This window comes from Bombus pyrosoma, linkage group LG1 (genome assembly GCF_014825855.1).
Source record: "Bombus pyrosoma isolate SC7728 linkage group LG1, ASM1482585v1, whole genome shotgun sequence".
Classification (NCBI taxonomy): Eukaryota; Metazoa; Arthropoda; class Insecta; order Hymenoptera; family Apidae; genus Bombus; species Bombus pyrosoma.
Genome location: NC_057770.1, coordinates 4,397,867 through 4,416,345, shown reverse-complemented (window position 1 = coordinate 4,416,345; position 18,479 = coordinate 4,397,867). Strand labels below are relative to the sequence as shown.

General features: G+C 46.2%; 2 protein-coding genes across 9 annotated transcripts in view; both read right to left on the bottom strand.

Annotated features, from left to right (window-relative positions):
- Positions 1 to 18,479, bottom strand: part of LOC122568510 (homeobox protein Nkx-2.5-like) — a 179,611-nt gene that overhangs the window by 62,820 nt on the left and 98,312 nt on the right. The window lies entirely within an intron of this gene.
- Positions 1,816 to 17,420, bottom strand: LOC122568505 (homeobox protein MSX-1-like). Its single transcript, XM_043728295.1, has 3 exons — positions 9,763 to 17,420; positions 4,725 to 4,906; positions 1,816 to 2,864 (listed from the first exon to the last, which is right to left on the bottom strand). The coding sequence occupies exons 1-3, from the start codon at positions 10,613 to 10,615 to the stop codon at positions 2,646 to 2,648; spliced, it is 1,254 nt and encodes a 417-aa protein (XP_043584230.1). The 5' UTR covers positions 10,616 to 17,420; the 3' UTR covers positions 1,816 to 2,645.

Below are 18,479 nucleotides of genomic sequence, written 5' to 3'. Positions count from 1 at the left end.
GAGGGAACGACGGGGTAAAGGGAGACGCGTTCACCCCACGAAGATTGCCATCGGAGCTTCGTGCCCGTGGAACGTACCCCGTGTGTCCGGACCGTTGCTCCCGATCGTGAGCTTCTTTTAAGTTTCCACTTTACGACCTCTGTGTCTGCGTGGGCGTATCACAAGAGCAACTTCACTGGAAAGGACGAAGCTCGTGGAAATTCGGAGAAGATTTTTGTCGATAAATGGAGAGACGCGGGACGCGATAGGCAGGATAAGAGGCAGTGATGGCAAGTTTGTTAAAGATGAAATTTGGAGAAGATTTCTGTCGATAAGGAGAGAAAGGTGAGAGACCAAGGTGGAAGGTATGGTTAAAGGTCGTCGGTAATTGGTGTTCTTGTTGATGTAATGAATGCGGAAGATACGACCAAGTAGCATCGTCTTAATGAAGAAATTTGTAGAAATTTGTAAAAGATTTTTGTAACGAATGGACCAAGAAGTAGCAGATGGAAATCTTTGGAACAGGTATTTAAAAGCCGTTTAGAGTCGTATCCTTTTGCTGATTAGTATGGTAAATGCTAAAGATATCGATAGGATCAAAACGTATTCCACCGAATGTGAAGTTGAGGAGATAGATGTGACACTTTTTATCAGAATGTATAATAAAACGATCTGGTCAAGACCGAGCGACCGTTTCGAATTTTTGTCTAAGGTCCAGTTAGTAAATCTCCAAGACGTTCTTCGCCGCGTCCGGAGAAGGTCGTAATTCTCGACAAAAAATCTTTATTAATTCGAGATCGTATAAAAAAGGAATACCGTAACCGACGAAGGTTTAGATAAACGATCGAATCAACAGAAACATCTTTCTTCAGCAAGATTGGAAGACATTGAAGACGATACACCGTGATTTCGTGAAATATGACTCACGCCGAGTTACCTATAGAGCCGAGGAGAGGGGACTCCGTGTGAATTGGGAGGATTGTAGTTGATTAGTAGCCGATGATTGCCGAACTTGTTAGAGGAGGTCGAAGAAAGTTGCTCGAGCTTCTCCTTTGATTGCCTCATCGCCGCTTAAACAAGTTTCCTGTCGGTTGAATAGCTTTAATTCGCCGCAAAGCGTCCGGTAACGAACAACGAATCGAGTTCGACCGATCCGACGACGGTAAATCGATCAGCCCGATATTTTCTCCTGTAATTCGTAAAAAAAAAATTTCGAAAAACGACCGGTAATCTAACTAAGGTAGGCACGGTTCCCATGCGTTCCTCTATTTCGATCTCGTGGCATTTCTTCGTTCCGTCTAACATCGATCTGCCCGCATCCGCAAAACCGATCGACGGTTCATGCGCGAAGCGTACGGGCTTCTAAAAGCCCGTTGTCATTTATGCGACCATAAATCCAACGTTATCCGAACGTTAAAGCGGATTATGGTCTATCGGCCGCCAAATAAACTCGTTCGATTTATCGATCATCGGGTCGCAGAGATCATCAGATCGTTTAATTGGCAGCGGCAATTTATTTCTACTTTCTAATCGTCGTCGGCATGCATAGGAACGATTATCTGAAAAGTCGCATCGACTTTTGTAATTAGCGATTCGCCCATGATTCTCTCATTTTTATTGATTTAACGACGTTGTACGTATGGATATGTACGAAGCATAGGCTTTTTCGTCCGTTGAAATTCAATTAGAGGCAATGATCGATGTTAATTTATTCGTGAAACGAGGAGGAGCGAAATTTAGACCGTTCTACGAAAGTCGAAGCGTAGGACTTGATATTTTCGCTTAAGAAGGATTGACGACGATACCAGTTAGGAATTAAGTGAGCAACAACAGGCGTTAATTCTATACTGTGTGTTTATTAAATAAACTCTGCTACTCTCTTGGCGACGGTTTTACATTTATACAAAATTGGAAAACAGGCCTCGGCGGCTTCGATCCACCGTTCCTTGCAGGTTAGAACTATCGTTCATCTCGCGAACATCCTATTTACAAGGCTACGTAAACTTTCAACTGGAGAACGATTATTTACACTCTATGTACAAGACACGGGAGCATGTCTGATATTGGCACAAATTCGCGATACACTATGGCTGCCCATAGAAGTGACGTTTTGTTCTTTGGGTCCCTCTCTCTCTCTCTCTCCCCGTCGTCTTTCACCAGACAAGTTCATTACTTGAACGATTCGATCGTTCGAAGAGAGAGTCCACAAATTCATCCAGAATCGTGTTTCTCTTCTCGGAGACGCGTTTCACTTTGGTTAGACTTCTCATAAAGGTATTTCACTTCGAAGGTATTGTCTTCTTGTCGATGCTTCTAACTCGCGATCGAGCACCTCTCTACGCTCTGAATCACTTTCTCACCGAAACACGTGGATTCGTCTTGCACGAGTCCGGCCGGCATCCGTTCGACTTCTCGCTGATCATCCTCTTCCGTTCTTCGATACTCTGTGAATTTCATTTCACGACAGTTTCGTCCGTTTCTCTTGTTTGTCCTCTGACATCTCAAAACTCACGGATCCTACGTTCTTCCTTCGATTCATTTTTTCTTCGTTCTTCCTTCCGTTCCAAACGGATCCAGAAACAGTTTCGCAGAAGAATCGATCGTTGGATCGAGGACAGGTCGGTTCACTACCGATCGTGGCGAGTCTCTGGCTCCTCCTGTCGCTTTCATTCTCTGGACGAGTGCTGAGAGATCGGATGATGAGGCGTTAAACCGGGATGAGACAGCATTCCGACGGGATACAGACTAGCCGGGGCCAAGAGTCCCGGATGAGAGCCGTACAGCGTCGTGTGCTGCTGCCTGACCGCGCACATCCGCAATTTCTCGATCTCCGCTTCCTGCATACGCTTCGCCTTCGCGCGACGATTTTGGAACCAGATCTTCACCTGCAACAATGAACCGGTTCGCGTTTGTTACTCGGTGACTGCTTTATACCGAGCCCTAACGGCTCGACGATTTTGTCCAGTGGTTTTCGTTGCGGTTTCGGAGTGATTGGTCAGACGATCTCGGAATGGTTAAGCAAAAAAAGCGAGTTAAGACGCAGCGGTGTATAGTTACCGTGGCAAATAAGCGACGACGATGAAAGCGGGTCGCTTCTCATGCCTATATTTACTGTATCATACATAGATGATGGATTTGACGATTGCTGGATTGTCGATAAACGCATGATGCTTAAAGTATTTGACAATTACTCGATCGCGCTACGATTATGATTATTTTCAAATGAGTCGCGTTCAGTATTGTTCGAAAATTTCTTAAATTTACGAAAAGTACGAGAGAATCGTAAATACGCGCAACTTCTAATTAAAAATCTTTTTGTTTGCGGAAGAAAGAAACGAAATTTGGATGTTGTTGTTATCGTTATTATTTACACAATATTCGATCGAGTTCGAGAGAAAAAAGAAAAGTGTCGATGTTAAACGAGCCTATGGCAAAGACAGAAGAAATTTGTCGGCAGGCTGTAGGTCTCCGTAACGAGTATAGAGTATAGTAGACGAATTGCCTCGTTGACAAACGCACTGGCGAAACTACTCTCGGGAACAGTGGAAAGCAAGACCACGGTCTGGGATAATTGGTCGGTCATCGTGCGTTTCGAGTAATTTGTAGTCTATTAATAAAATCTCTGCGTTATTCGCCAGCGTCGAAAATATCGCGCGCTAATTACCCTGCATCTGGCAACATCGGTCCAAGATCGGTTCAAAACTGGACTCTTGATTCGTGAACCGGTCGACGTGGGAAAAGGGGAGCCGAGTTTCGAGTCGATCCCTGTGTTAACACGTTACGTATGTCTCGTAAGATGTCACGAATACAGCGAGGGCGAGTGCTCACGTTGAGTCACGGGATTGCGTTCGCGAAGCGATGCGAGAATGCCGTTGTCGAGAACAAACGTTGGAAGAAAGCTGCAGTTTTCGGTACAGACGCGTGAAAGGCGATGGATTTATCGCGTCGAAAGAATAGAATCGTTGATCTAAAAACAAAATAATCGGGAAAAATATAACAGATGGTTTTGTTAAAAACGTAGAAAATTTGGCGAATACAAAAATTATTATTCTGCGAATCGTTAGTATCAAAATGGAAGAAACTTCGAATCTGAACGAGATAAATATAACGGAAGAATTACTAAATGTTAATCAGCAAGGTACTACTACGTAAAATATACTTCGCCGATACGATACTCTGATCAACGTCTGTTAGAATTTAATCTTAAAGTTAAGATAAATAATCTGTGGAAGACACAATGTTTATATGAAAAGAATAATATTAGGTGATATTTATTAAACAGAATTACAGAACCAAATGTATTTAAGATACAAGTGAGTGATATGGTATAATTAACAATGTGTGCAGGTAAAGAATTTATGGATTGTTGACAGTTGGCCAGTCACTCTCAGACTGACTGTAGGTAGTGACCCATGGTCCCTTAAAGATTTTCAAACGCCACTCTCTATACAGTAGTGAGTATAACCTGTGTAAGTGTCCTGTTCAAATGCCTGTGTAGGTGTCTGTGTAAGATTATTTGTGTCTATGCGTGTAATATCGTTGGATTCCAACAACGTCGATAAAATAATAAAAAGTAATCTCTAGTTAAACGCTGTCTGGAAAAACTTTGGTCGATTCTCTTAAAGAGAGAAAGATTTGGAAACCGTGGGTTTCTAGAAATCTAGAAACATCGCCGATTTCAAAAAAGGGAAACGAAAGATACGATACAGATTTAAGAAGAAATAAAAGCATGGAAAGAATGTCACCTGGGTCTCGGTGAGATGAAGAGAGGAGGAGAACTCGGCCCTCTCGGCGACACTGAGGTATTGCCTTTCGGTGAACTTCTTCTCGAGCGCGAGCAATTGTTGCGTGGTGAAAGGCGTCCTCGGCTTCCGGTTCGGCTTGTGTTTCCTCAGGTTGCACTTGATCTTGGCCGGTTCTCCGTTCTCTGCAACCGAAAGCGTGTTCCGCTCGAGGATCATCCATCGTCGTCGTCATTCATCGTCACTCCCGAAGCAGAGCCCGAGTAGAAGAGAGAAGGAAGGCAACGAGCGTGGGGAACGTGTTTCGCGGGTTAGAACGAACCGAGTCGAACCCCGGCCGACCGCAACGTCCTGTTTTTGCCACCGGTTCTGCATCCATCCGGGGAGCACGGCAGGAAAGCGAACGCGACTTTTTAGGGGTCAATTCATAATTTTCCCGTCGGAACGGCGCCGCAAACTGGCCTCATTACCTTTTTGCCGGCCGACCGCAAGATTCCGGCCGCGAATCGCTCCTTTAACGCTATCGCTTGTATTCATTAGCGTCGATATATCGTCCCACGGAGAAAGGTGTACACCGATAATCGACCGTTTGCCCGAATAATTCGCCCCGAGACGCTCTACGCGGGGTTACACCTCTCGATTACATCACCTCCGGACAATTACGATGTTAATGTTCCGGCACACGTAGCCGTACACCGCGTTTTGCGCGGAAATTCGCGCGTTTCGACGATACTTGGCATTTGTTAAACTTGTCTGGCGGTTTGGGTGGTTTTGCTTGCTGGTCGATTATTTAATGGACTGGGATGGCGGTCGAACCAGATCTTGTACGATCAAGGCTACGCTACTAGCAGACTACTAGTAGATGGATCAAACGCTAGTCTATATATAGTACTTGATTAACTTTTAATGATCTGAGCGTACGGGTGTACAAATCGTATACAATCCTAAACAATGGTCGAAAATCCATCGGAATCACCGTCGAAAATCTCCGACGATGTCGCGGAATCAAGCAACAGTTGTCGCAACCGGTACAACAAGTCGACGACAATCGAACGCGACGAAACAACGGAACATCTTATCAGAAACTCGAGGAGGAACGGAAAGAGAGGAGGAAGGCTCGTGTCGAAACATATCGGTTATATTCCCCGAGATTTGTCTCGAGACAATTGACAGATTTGTAGAGCGGAGGTGAACGGCTCTGGAAACGAGCGATCTCTCGAGACGAGACAAAAGGGCAGGAGGAAGATCGTTCTCGTCGTTCTGCTCTCGTCGCTTCTGAATTTCAAATTTTCCACGGAGAGACCGAGACTCCACCTCCTCCCCCTTTCCCTCCTCCGCGCGGAACCGCGTTCTTCCCGCTTCGGTATTCGCGAACGAGGCTTTTGCGATTCCAAGACAACCACTCTGACGAAGAGGACTCGTCCTTTGTGCGCCGATCCTCCCCCTTCGCCACCCACTTCGCCTTTCTTTCTGCCTTTCTCTCTCGCTACGACTCTCCGAGGGTCCCAATTAGTCTCTGTATTCGAGGATCCGTCGGTTTCCGGCCGAAAACCCGTGCAGAAACCCCGAGAACCTCGAAAACCGATTTTAATCCGGTCGATCGAGGATGCGCATTCGAAATAATTAGCTGATCTCGCGGAGATACGCCGAGGATTCCGCGAAACGATCTAGAACTGGGAAGGTTTCGTATCCTTTGTCGACCGTTGCGTAACGATTCGGTGTGGTGGATTCTCTTGGAATCGCGATGCGATTCCATTCTGTCGATCGATCACGGAAATTGGCATATCGTACGATATTCGAAGTCCTTCTTCCCGTATTTCAACAATTTTTAACGACCGATTCTTCGACTCGCGATAATTTGCCTTTTAATTTCCTCAATCTTATCGCTGCACCTACGGTATACGATATTTTCTCGTTCTTTCGTTAATACATTATTATATTATTTTTAATTAAGTTATATTACGATATATAATTATAGGTATATTATATCGTTTAAAGATTAACGGTATCCTGCGATTCGACCATTCCAAGTTTGATTAAAACGTTGATCCTTAGTTCTCACTCGAGCAATCCTACGTTTATATAGGTTGTTTTCGAAACGGGATATGAAAGATAGAGTATTGGTAGCAGGATACATTACGTAGGATGTGGGATGTGAGATATAGGAGGTAGAGAACATGGGATGGGATATAATAATTCAGACGTGTGATTCAAATAACGACACGAATATGAATATTCGTTTCAATTTGTGGTAGAAAATGAATCTTTGTAGGATATTCGCAATTTCGAAGTGAGATTTACAATCGTAGTGGAATTGACAAAGAAGGAAATCGAATTGAATGTGAATCCGGTATTGAGAATCGAACGCGGACACGGCGGTAAAGAGTGGTAAATTACTGAAATAATTAGCCGATCTCGAGGAGATACCTGGGTATTCGTAAGAGGGGAAGAAGACGGGAAAAAGACGAGGCAAAATTCAGCTCGTCCGATCGAGCGTTCTTTGTCGCGTTGCGCAACGCTTCCGTGGGCCACGATTTCTATGCGCTCTTATTAGCCGGCTCGATCGATAAACGAGCATAAATAAACGTGCTCTCGTGCGTTTTATTAGAAATCGAAATTCTAAGCAACGTACCTCGAAATAGAGTGTATTTATCTTCGCTGTCCGAATGAATCGGCTTCTCTAACGAAAGGGCAATTAATTTAGACGACACGACGTTCGTTCGGTTTAATTCCCGCGCGCAATTGCTTCTAATTTATTTACGAGATATCTTTCCTCGAAATTATTTCTACAGAAAGCAGGATACGAGTTTATACATTGTTATATTCCGATATCGATATCGGAGAGAATAATTAGGGACGCTTGTTTTGAACCCCTTCCGGTGGGTAGTTGAAGTAGAGAGCGGTGAGGCAAAGTTTGAAGGGTTACGCAATCCAGAGGAACACCCTCTCTAAGAGGCCATATTTCAAAATCACGCTGCTTCCCCCAGGCTCGTTTGCCGAGCCTCGATTATGGTCGATTGTACTTCGCTCGCGAGCCGCCCTAAATCGCGCCACAATTGAGCGCAACAATGATCTATAAATTGACACGGAGAGAGCAAATCCCTGTACCAAAGGTAACATTATATCTTTCTACGTCTAATTTCTATGTTTATTGCCGTACTTTAATATCGATATTAGAGAAATACGTTGATTTATTCTGCCTTTGTTAGTTAAAACGTTCCATCCGTCGTTTCTAAACATCCAAGAAACCAGGCCAGGTATTATGTTTTTATGTCGACTTTGACTTTCTTCGTTCTATTTAAGATATGTATTCGGTCGTCGTTTTGGAACAATTTGCGTAACAGTTTGTATCCTTGCTTGAAGGTTGAAAGAAGAGATAGCAAAGAAAAATGAAAAACTGCTAAATAGAACATTTCGATGAAGGATGGCCATACTTGGTATATCGCTCGTAATTTTGCAAAACCATTTCTGACAAAAACTGAACGCAATCTTTTATCCTTTGTTATTCGCGCGATAATCGATCAATTCCAAGAAACTGTAATCTCATAAAACTCTAGAAACCAACTTAATCGAAACTCAAGATATGCCCAAAATAAAAAAAAGAAAACTAGAAATAGTAGGTTAACGACGATGGAAAAAGTAGTTTTCCATTCGATCAACGACGATTTGCAGTTGCAACACCTTTTTCTAATAATCGCCTATTGTCTGTCGTCCGGATTCCACGAGCTCGACAAGAACCGGCCCTCTGTTCCCTCTTTTCTGTCTGCGTGGCGGCGCTCTGACGAAGCGAGAAAACTTTGATTGCCTCTTTAACGAGAGCTCCGCGCAATTATCAAGCCGCGACCTCAATAATTAGTGTTAACGATGATTCAATCGCGACGAGTCATCTGCGCGCGCGTTCCGAGAACTGCATTCCTTTTGCGGTGATTTTAGGTGACTGCCTCTTTCCAGCCGGATGTTTCGATCGCTAATAACGTCCTCACGACGATATCGTGTGTCTCAATTTATCAATTAGACCGTTTCTCTTTGACGTTTTTCACTCTCGGTATTTTAATTCGCTCGGTTTAACGTCGCTCGAGTCGTAGCATCTTTATGGTATTTGGTAAATAGCATCGATAATTTATTGGACGTATGTAGATATATACATGTGTAAGATAGATACCCTATCTGATTTTTTAACCGAGTGCAAGTTAATTCAACCGCTTATGGAGGTATAATATCATCGGGGTCCGTGAATCATACCCACTTTATATCCAAAGCTTTTTTAAAGTTACTCCGATACCTCGAACGACATTTTATCACAATCTATAAATCTTATCTTTCAATCCCATATCTTCGATATTTTCTTAAGCTCAGGCCATTTAACTTCAGGCCACCGCGATGAAAGTGTACGTCGTAGGAGTCATGCAACGGCCTGTACGTACTTCGAAATTCGACCCAATCGCAGTATCACAAGATTCTCTCGTCTTTCTCCGATGAGAAACGACGATCGATTATCTCAACTAAATACGAAATAATTTCATTTCAAACTATCAAGTGGATGTACGAGTCGAGCCCGTTCAACGATACCGCAAGTTTCGAAATTTGCCCCGTATCGCCAGAGTGTAACCGTCTTGTAACGCCCTGTACACCGCGCTCTCCCTCGAAACACTGTCCCAATCAGAATTTCGGTGCACGCAAAAATAGAAGATGGAAAGGAATCGGTGACAGATCGGAGGCACGAGGAGGGACTTCCGTTGCACCGGGACTAATTTTATCCGCGAACAACCGAGGAAAGCGAAGAATGTCGAAGCCGTCGGCTCCATTGAACAGGCCACTATCGCATTCGGTTCTCTTTACTCCGCGACACTTGCTACTTTACAATCGAGCCTTGTCTCGGACGACGAAAAGGAAAAAACGCAACGCGGAGCCGATTGGCGGTCGGCCAGCGGTTCAAAGACGCGCCGTACACGGTTGTCGTCGGTTTAGCAAATGGCAAACGACACTGGTAAAACAGTGCAACGGGTAAAAACAGAAGGTAAACGCTCGGGATGGTACTCACCGTTTAATGGCGCGTGATGAGAGAAGTGCGAGGGGAAGAAGCTCGCTGTGGCAGCGGCGGCGGCGGCGGCGGCTGCTGCTGCCGCTGCACCCTGATGTCCGCCACCCCAAACCGCGGGATGTAGCCCGGCTGGAATGCCAGAGATGCTTCCCAAACTGGAGAATCCTCCGATATACGCTGGAGTCGGTCTGACCGGCGTCGGACTGCTTCCCTGGTGCTGATGCTGTAGGTCCTCCACGTCGACTAGACTGTTCTCGTCCTCTTCCTCGATGTCTTCCGGTTCCGAACACCTGGACCTGGCTTCGTGAGAGCTGCTTCTTGGAGATTGTGGACCGAAATCCGAGTGACCGACCGTGACGACTTTGGGAGACGAGGAACACGGTGCGACTTCCGACGTGGATCCCGAGTCCGTGGAGGTTCGAACCGCGTAATCCAGCGTTCTGGAGCGTTGACCGGGGGATTCTACCCTGTCCACCTCGATCTCGGGAAACCTGGTCAACGCTCTCGCGTCCAGGGAGCCGTGTGCGATCCGTCTATGTTCCTGGACGCTCGGAGACACCGACAGGTATCTCGATCTGTAGTCACCTGGATGTTTTTGTAACGCGGAATTCGGACTGACTGGTAGGTTGTCCTGTCTCACGGGGGAGTAAGAGGCCACGGGTGATGATCTGGGTGATACGGAGGACGTTTCTTGCCTGGAGGAGTCCGACTTTTTAGTGTCGGCTAACAAGGCCGCGACGGAGAAGCTCAATCGATGCACCGGTTTCGATGTCGGCTGGGGCGCCTGGGCCTCGTGGGAACCTGGACTGCTCGATGGAGGCGTCACCGGGGAGGTCATCCTTAGTACTGTCATTCTTAGACCGCGATTGAACACCTCTGTAAATCTATATCTCTTCACTGAGTCACTCTGAGTAAATCTTCTTCGATCTTCTATGCTCTCATCTTGCCGATACCTTTGTCGAGTATCTTGTCGCCGATGCGAGAGGAGAAATAGAATGTCCGTGATTCAACGAAATGTCTTTCTCACTGATTCCACACGATCTCATCGACGCGACTCAACGTCGAAGAAAGCGAAACGATCGAATATGTAGCTATCCGATGATCTTCGAGTGACACTCGACGACAATTGTCCAAGAATAATCACGGAAACGCGTGAGGAATGATGCGTGACGCGTTTGACAGGTGAGCCGAGGATCGACGGATCGATGGATCTGCCGGCCAGCTAACGTGGACTAGCCTCTACTCGACTCGAGCTCTCCGTGTCGACTGACTTTGACCATCGTCGACTGCGGCGCTCGGACTTTTTCGTTTTGCGGGTGGAGGCGCCTCGGTTAGTGGGAGACCCAGCCGTTGTTTGAAAAGAGACGTTGTCAGAGCGGGAACGATGGTTCGAGGAGGGGACGAAAATGCGAGAAAGGGGAAATTCAAAAGTGGGCGAGGCCTCGAGGCGGCAGAAGGGGCATGGCTCTGCTCGCTCCGCCTCCATGGCCGGGTTCCTCTACCGTGAAACGGAGTCGAACCAGAGCTATATACCCGCGGATTTTTCCCTGCCAGGGATAAGTTTCTCTCTTGCAACTACGTCCAGCTCGGTTTCAGGGGAGGCACGCCAGGCAGGGATTACCCATGGATACGGTTCTCTGGTGGGGAGCTACCTCCTCTGCTGATGCACACGGACGAGAGGGAGAGAGAGAGAGAGAGAGAGAGAGAGAGAGAGAGAGAGAGAGAGGGTGAGAGAAGCAGAGCGAAGGAAAGAGATAGAGATAGCGATATATATATATATAGAGAGAGAGAGAGAGAGAAAAGTGATTTTATCGTTCGACTCGCCTCTCTACCGTAGGAGACGGTAATGAGCGTAATTGACCAATTAGGGTCGGTGATTAAGAGAGGAAAAATGCAGGCTCGCCTCGAGTGCTTTCGATCATCGCGTTGTTATTGATACGTTCTGACGTTTCGAAATCTCAGGTGGAAGTAACGACCGGCTTTCCCTGTGATCGATCACGCTCCAACTGATCAAACGGTATAATCGAACGACTACGGATCCGTCGCGCGTCGTTCGCGTAATACGGATTCCTTGATCGCTCTAACGAGGGAGAGAAACGTAGGGAGAAACGTAGCAGTAGAAACACGGGGAAGAAACTTTTGGAAGAGCGGAGATGCGTATAAGAGGAGTATAGACGTGAGAAAAGGGGCGAAGAGAGGAAAGAACTGGAAGATAGCGCTTGTTCGAGCAGCCCTTTCTCCTGGCAGATTTCGTTTGTTCGCGCAGCCAGGTATATCGATTCGGAGTCGAACGGGAGCCCTGTCGGCGCTGGAGGTCTCTTGGCCGTTCATCCCCCTCGATCGAGCCGAGTACGAGACTTTCGGGACCTCGGGTCCGTGGCGCTCGTTTGTTCTGACGCCGCTGAGATCCCATCGTCGCATCCGTCCGTCATATTTACGGTGGCCTCCCCCTACACGGGCTTGACGTAGCCCCGCCGATAAGCAAAAACAAATGCCTGCCGATAGGTGGCAGCGATAACCAGGCCGAATAAAACCTCATAGATGCTCTTCCATTTGCGCGGAATTGGCTGCAGCCGTAAATTTCATCGCGCGAACTTCCGCCGTCTCGCGCTGCCACTTCATCCGCCCGCCAAAGGGGATCGATATCTTCGTCAGGGATCGATGGAAACGATTCCGTTTCGCTTCTATCCGCGTTGTCTTCCGTAACGTTGCAAGAACTGGACCGTAGGAAAACGTTTTAGGAAGCTTGCTGTATTTTTTCCATCGGACGTGGCCGTTTTTGGCGTGATCGTTTCCCTTGGCACAAATGGAGCGACGGTGGATTTGTAGATTGTATTTACGCGGATAAATTCGATATTAGATGGCGCCAGGCCGCGTTTAAATCATAGAACGGTTTGATTACATTACAGTAGATTTAACCCGATTATGGTCAGACCGAGCGCAACTACGTTATCCTCAATGTGTTTTCATTAAATTAATCCATTTGTTTTGCGGTAACGTTCGAATGGTTTATCTCGGTATGTTCGAGTAAAATACGCGATAATATACTCGGTTAGAAACGCGAAAAGCTCCGTAGTAAAAATCGCTTCGGTTCTTCATCCTCCCCTTGCTTTGTTTCCACGGTTTTCAATCTACAGATTACCATCGGCCAACAAAAAGCCAGGCAGAGTAACGTTAAAAATCACGGAAAATCTCCTTTATATTTTTGCTCGAAACGCGAATACCGCAGGAACGAAGCACGACGGCGATTAATTGTCACGGTGACTCGGCCGAAAAGCCCCGCGCGACCAGAGAAGAACGCCGATCGAGGCTGTCGATACCGCGGCGGAATAAAAGCTCATAGACGCTTGGTCCGCGTGGAATCGGCCGCGGCAATAAATTTGCTCGCGCAAACTTCCCTGCCGGCATCTCTGCCGCGTTCTCTTTGTCGGTGTCGATGAGCGGCTCCGCGGATATTTATGGCCCTCGAAACTGCAGATTAAAACGGTAATTGTACATAGTTTCGACCTGGACAGATCGGCCTCCAACGCGGTTCCCAGCTGGGAAATCGGTTTACGCGCGCGTTATCGGTCAGTTATAGCTTATTGAATTTACGAACGCTTCGTCCGCTCTGTATCGCGACTAGATTCTGCAATACAGAGTTGTGACTACGATAAACTCGGGAAAACTCGCAGATCTCTAGAAACTTTGTAATACAACGCGATAGTTGGTCAGGAAGAAATCACGACTTCGACAAAGGGGATCGTAAAACGATTTAACAAAGCGAAATGAGATGTCTTTCGTTAACAACAGCCGTTAAAGTTTACGGGCCATTGACTTTCGAATTCATCGGCCTCGTATCGGTATCTTAACCACCACGCTGCTTCCGGTTAACCGTGGGTAGCAAGAAGCGGCAGGACCCACGTCGATCACGCGGCTATTGAAATTCTGAAATTAAACGCGGTTCCGAAGAAACCAACACAGCAACGTACAACAACGTACAAGCTTCCTGTAACGATGAATTAATTCTGTCTCGATGGAATTGTAGCGGGAACGGGAAATGCCGGATCTCGAACAACCGAGATTGACGCGAATACTTCCAACGGTTTGCCGAACCAACGAGAGCTTTCAGCGAAGAAACGATACTATCGAAATTTCCGTCGAATCTATAATACGCGTGTTTATACGTTTGTGAGAAATTCAAAGATGCAGAGGCATAGAAAATAGCCAACGTAAATGTCGTTGTAACGTTTGGTAGATAAAACGAATCTCTTTTTACGACCTTCTTCCTTGCCTATCTTCAGAAATATATAAACTTCGATAAAATATCTCTTAATTTCTGCAAAACGACGATTTCTTCTAAAATCTTCCCTCGTTAATTGTCCCTGTGAACTATAAACGGAACATCGTCCCTGGTCTTCGCATAGTCGATCATCGAGGAACGACTCGACGTCACCGTTCGCGGGAAACGAGTGTTTTCTATTAAGGATCGGGTCGAAGAGCGTTGGCGAGAAACGCGCAACGGTGGCGTTATTAAACATCGGCTACCGAATAATTAAGGAGAACACAAGTGAGATCGGCAGAGATGGTGACTGGCAGCGCATAGAGAGGGATGGGCCAATTTGGATGGTTACCAAGGCAAACGATACGTTAAATAGATAGGACGGCTGAGCGGTGGGGAAGCCGACATAATGAGGACCACCCGCTAGCTCCGCAAGACCCGCTCGGTACACGTACACGGTGTGTCATCCAGTTTCGCTTGATCTTTCCCGGGACCGTTGCCGCGTGCATGCGCGTTTCGGCAGACCCGGAGTTTCGTATTTTAGACGAAATTAAAAAAAAAAAAAAGAAAAAACGGATAACAAAACGGTTTCTGTTTGGATCGACGTTGTAGGAGTATTTGGGGAGGTCTGTTAAAAAGAAAAAATTTCGGTGAGCTGAGAATCGAGATAATTGGCGATACCTACGTCGTATTTCGAACATCGGACAACACGATGTAAGGCATAGTATTATTATTATCGAAGAATAGCAATTGGATAGAATTAAATCAAAAGATGTAGAACTATTAGTGTAATATAAAATAATATCAGCTTGGAATAATATTACGTATTTCGAAGATACGGTGGAACTTGCTGAACCGATACGATTGGGACACCCTTTACGTTTAAACGACAAAGTGGCGCAGCGTGGCCGTTAATTATTAGCACGCCGCTATATTGAGCATGAAAACACTATTTCTTTCGTCCAGAAGAGATTCAAGTCAAATTGGCGTTAAAATTGCAATCACGGTGGTCCGTCTCCAACCCCTCCAGCCCTTCATCCCCCACCTCTTTCTCTCGCACCATCCGACGGAGCTTTCTCCGTTCCTCCCTTCCTCCCGTTCACGGAATTAGATCGTCTATTCTCAGAGAACTTCCACACGCCGGTCGTGTCTAATAGCCGTTTAGAGGGATAATTTCTTCCCGTAAAAAACAACGAAACCGAGAGCCGGTCTGCAATTCGCGAAACGCTCGTGATTGATTTGCCCTCGAAAACATTTGCCTGGCTGATCGTTTCGACAAATTCTATTAGCGGAGTCATTGAAATACGCCGATCGGGGTTCGTCGCCTCTCGATAAACTCGGAAAGTTTAACCGAAGCCTTAAAACATTATCGAATATTTTATATTTTGCTTAGAGCACTTGGAATATCTTCGACTTCTAAAGGATATATTATCTCTGTATTTATTTGTATTAAAATCAATGGACTCGAAATTTATTAACGTCACGAATGGTAATGACGCAAATAAGCAGGGTGGCAAAAGAAAACGTTCGAGCTCCATTTATCCTCGGTAGCATTCAATACGTCAAGGTTGTGTACACTTCTTATTGTTCGGTGTACGAGCAAACACTAAGGTAAAATCACTTGTGTAACTTCATAAATATTTATCCAATTAAAAATTAGTGTGTCGAAAGAAATACAGTTGTTTCGTTCCAGGTGTCTACAGAAACTTCGAGGTCTTCGTCCGTCGCTTCTACGAAAGATAAGGTCGTTCGACTTTGATATCGATTGAAAGTACTGCAAGCGTGTATAATTAAAAAGCCGTAAACACCGCCACGCTTCAAACCGCCAATCGTGATTCGCTTCATAAAAACGTCGTCAAACGTTTCGTTTAAAGAAAACCATCGAAAGAGCGAAAGAGAAATCATTGAGAAAACAAATTCGAACCTTGCGATCGTGAAACGAGAAGAAACGTCGATTTGTTTGGCGTGGGGCGCCGAAAAATTCGCTTTCGCCTCTGATCGAGGGTTGTCTGCGAAACATGGGGTAGAATGCAAGGGGTGGGGAGGCAGACGAGGGGTAAGGGGAGGACGACGACACGGTAAAAGGCGAACGTACTGGCAGGCAGAGCCACGACAGGGGGCGGGGGGAGAAAATCGATATTTTAATTGGACAAAATAATTGGAACGAGCGAACGAATGGAAGATCATAATCTCCAGGTTCCCTTTTTGTATTGGCGAACCCGCGCGTCCCATCCGCCTTCCCGTTCTCCCAACCCTCGTCGATTTCACTCCGGCCTACCACCCTTGCCGCCCCCGCGCCACCCTCCTTTGTTTTTCCGCCCCTGCCGTCCCTCGCGCTCGACGCAGGCCATTTCACGTTAAATCGCACACATCGATCGACCTCCGGCTTTCACGTCCCTTTGTATCGTTGTTTTTTCGCGATTTTGTATTTTAGAAAATTTTATAGCGGCTCGATAGCAGAGGAAAAAATTTTAAGAGAGATCTTCGTGGACGAAATATTGTTTGGAAGAGAGCGGGGTGGATTTAAGGATATCGCGGAACTGTCTGACGCGCAATTCCATCGATTCACTGTAACTAATAGAGCAGTTTTCCTCTTTCTACTCTTTGGAGCAATTTTCTTTTTACATCTGACTCGTTGGATTCATTAAGGGCTGATGATGTCCACGGCCAAGACTTTGAAATGTCGGTTCTTGATTCCTTTCCAGTTAGAGAAAATCTCGTTAATTAGAGACCACCGTTGAATGGATTAATTAATTAGTAAAAATGTTCAACAATATCACCCACGCGAATATTTAATTTATCTCGGACGAACGAAAATAACGTCCGTCTAAAAGCTGCAGTTACATTTAGCCACTGCTGAAAGAATACTAGTCCATGACGCGTAGGCGTCGTGGCTCACGCGAGCGCCGCGTGACGAGCGGCGATTCCGCGTCGTTTCCAGTTAATTAAATTTCATTTTCTCCCTGGTAAGCCGCTTTCGCGACGCGACTGATCCCCGAGCGGCTCGGCAATTGTCTTTGCTCCTGGCCAACGACCCACCTGCGTCGCGGTCAATTCCATCGCCACTACCGTCGTGAAATTAGAATACAACCCCGTGGAAAATCACTGCGGACCCTCGTGCGCGAAACATCAAAGAGCCGTTGGAAATCCTCGGTTAAGTGGCTTAAGACGTCTGTTATTCTGACTATTCGTCATTCGAGAAACGTAATCTTTTCGCGTATCGTTCGTGGATCGTCATCTTCGATTCGAGAAGTTTCCTCTCCAGGGTTTGTTAGTTCGATTCGCGGCGTACACCCGCGAACGAAGGGTGAGAAGGGACGTTAGTTGGAAGGTGAATTAAATGGCTCGGTGGATTTGTAAAATTAATCGTTTAACGCGTAATTAAACGTGCAGTGTACGTAATTAGCTATTAGTCGTGGAATTTATCGAGATATAATTGACTTGTAACGCTGTATTTTATGCATAAGTATGGGTACAATAAAATTGCTCGTCCATTGACACAAAGTCCAGAGAGAGATCAGATAATCGGCGAAACAAAAAAGAAGATTCAATCCGGTGTATCGTAACGAGACGAATGAAGATGCGCTGTCAAATCATTGTCCGTTCTCTATGGATCATTGTGATATTAAAAGGCGGACGCGCGCCATTTATATGGATATTATTCGCACAAGTATCCAATTTAGGGCGAAAGAGGAAGATCAAACTCGATGCATCGTACCGTATGATTAAACGAGACAAATTATCCACTATCGTGGCACAGAAACGAAATGCCAGAAAGGAAAAAAGAAAATTAAAATTCCATTCGAGAGAATGCTTAAAGGAGTCGCGGCCAATTGCACGAGGCGCCCAAATATTTTCGCTCGGATTTCATGCCGCGTGAAATGGAGCGTCTCGCGTCGGCGGAAGCACCGCAGGGAAAGGAGAAGTCGTGGAAGGAACGAGAAGAGACGAGGAGACGAAAGAGAAAGAATAGGAAGGAGAAAGAGGGCTGGAGAAAAGGGGGAAGGTCACGGTCGAGGAAAAGGGTCGCGCGGAGGGCGTTAGGGCAGTCGACACCTCCACACGTGCTCGCCATGCGTGGCTAGTTAGAGCGGCGCCTATCAGCCAACACGACGGCTAACAAGTATATACCCAGAGATCTGTAGCTCGCTGCACACCGAGTGTATACTTGTTAGTCCTTAACTGGGGGACCTGCTTCCCGCCCTCTGTATATCGTGGCTTCTACGAGAGCTCCTAATAGTTCATTTGTTTCTGCTCGCTTCCGCTCGCTCTTCCTGGGAACTCGTGATCATGGCGCTGAGCCGAGTTTCGAGTGGACAATTCCACCGAGCGTGTGGACGACGAACAACGTTTCGTTCCTTTTTATCGAAATGGGGCTAAGAAGCAGTTGCGTGGGGGGAAAAACGTATGAAAGGCGTATGCCGTTGATACTTGTGCAAAGGAAGTCGTACGAATA

Coding starts and splice junctions, on each gene's coding strand:
- LOC122568505 (XM_043728295.1), bottom strand. CDS start 10,615: ATGACAGTACTAAGGATGACCTCCCCGGTGACGCCTCCATCGAGCAGT. Junction 4,907..9,762: donor TCATCACGCGCCATTAAACG/GTGAGTACCATC, acceptor TTTCGGTTGCAG/AGAACGGAGAACCGGCCAAG. Junction 2,865..4,724: donor TTCATCTCACCGAGACCCAG/GTGACATTCTTT, acceptor TCATTGTTGCAG/GTGAAGATCTGGTTCCAAAA.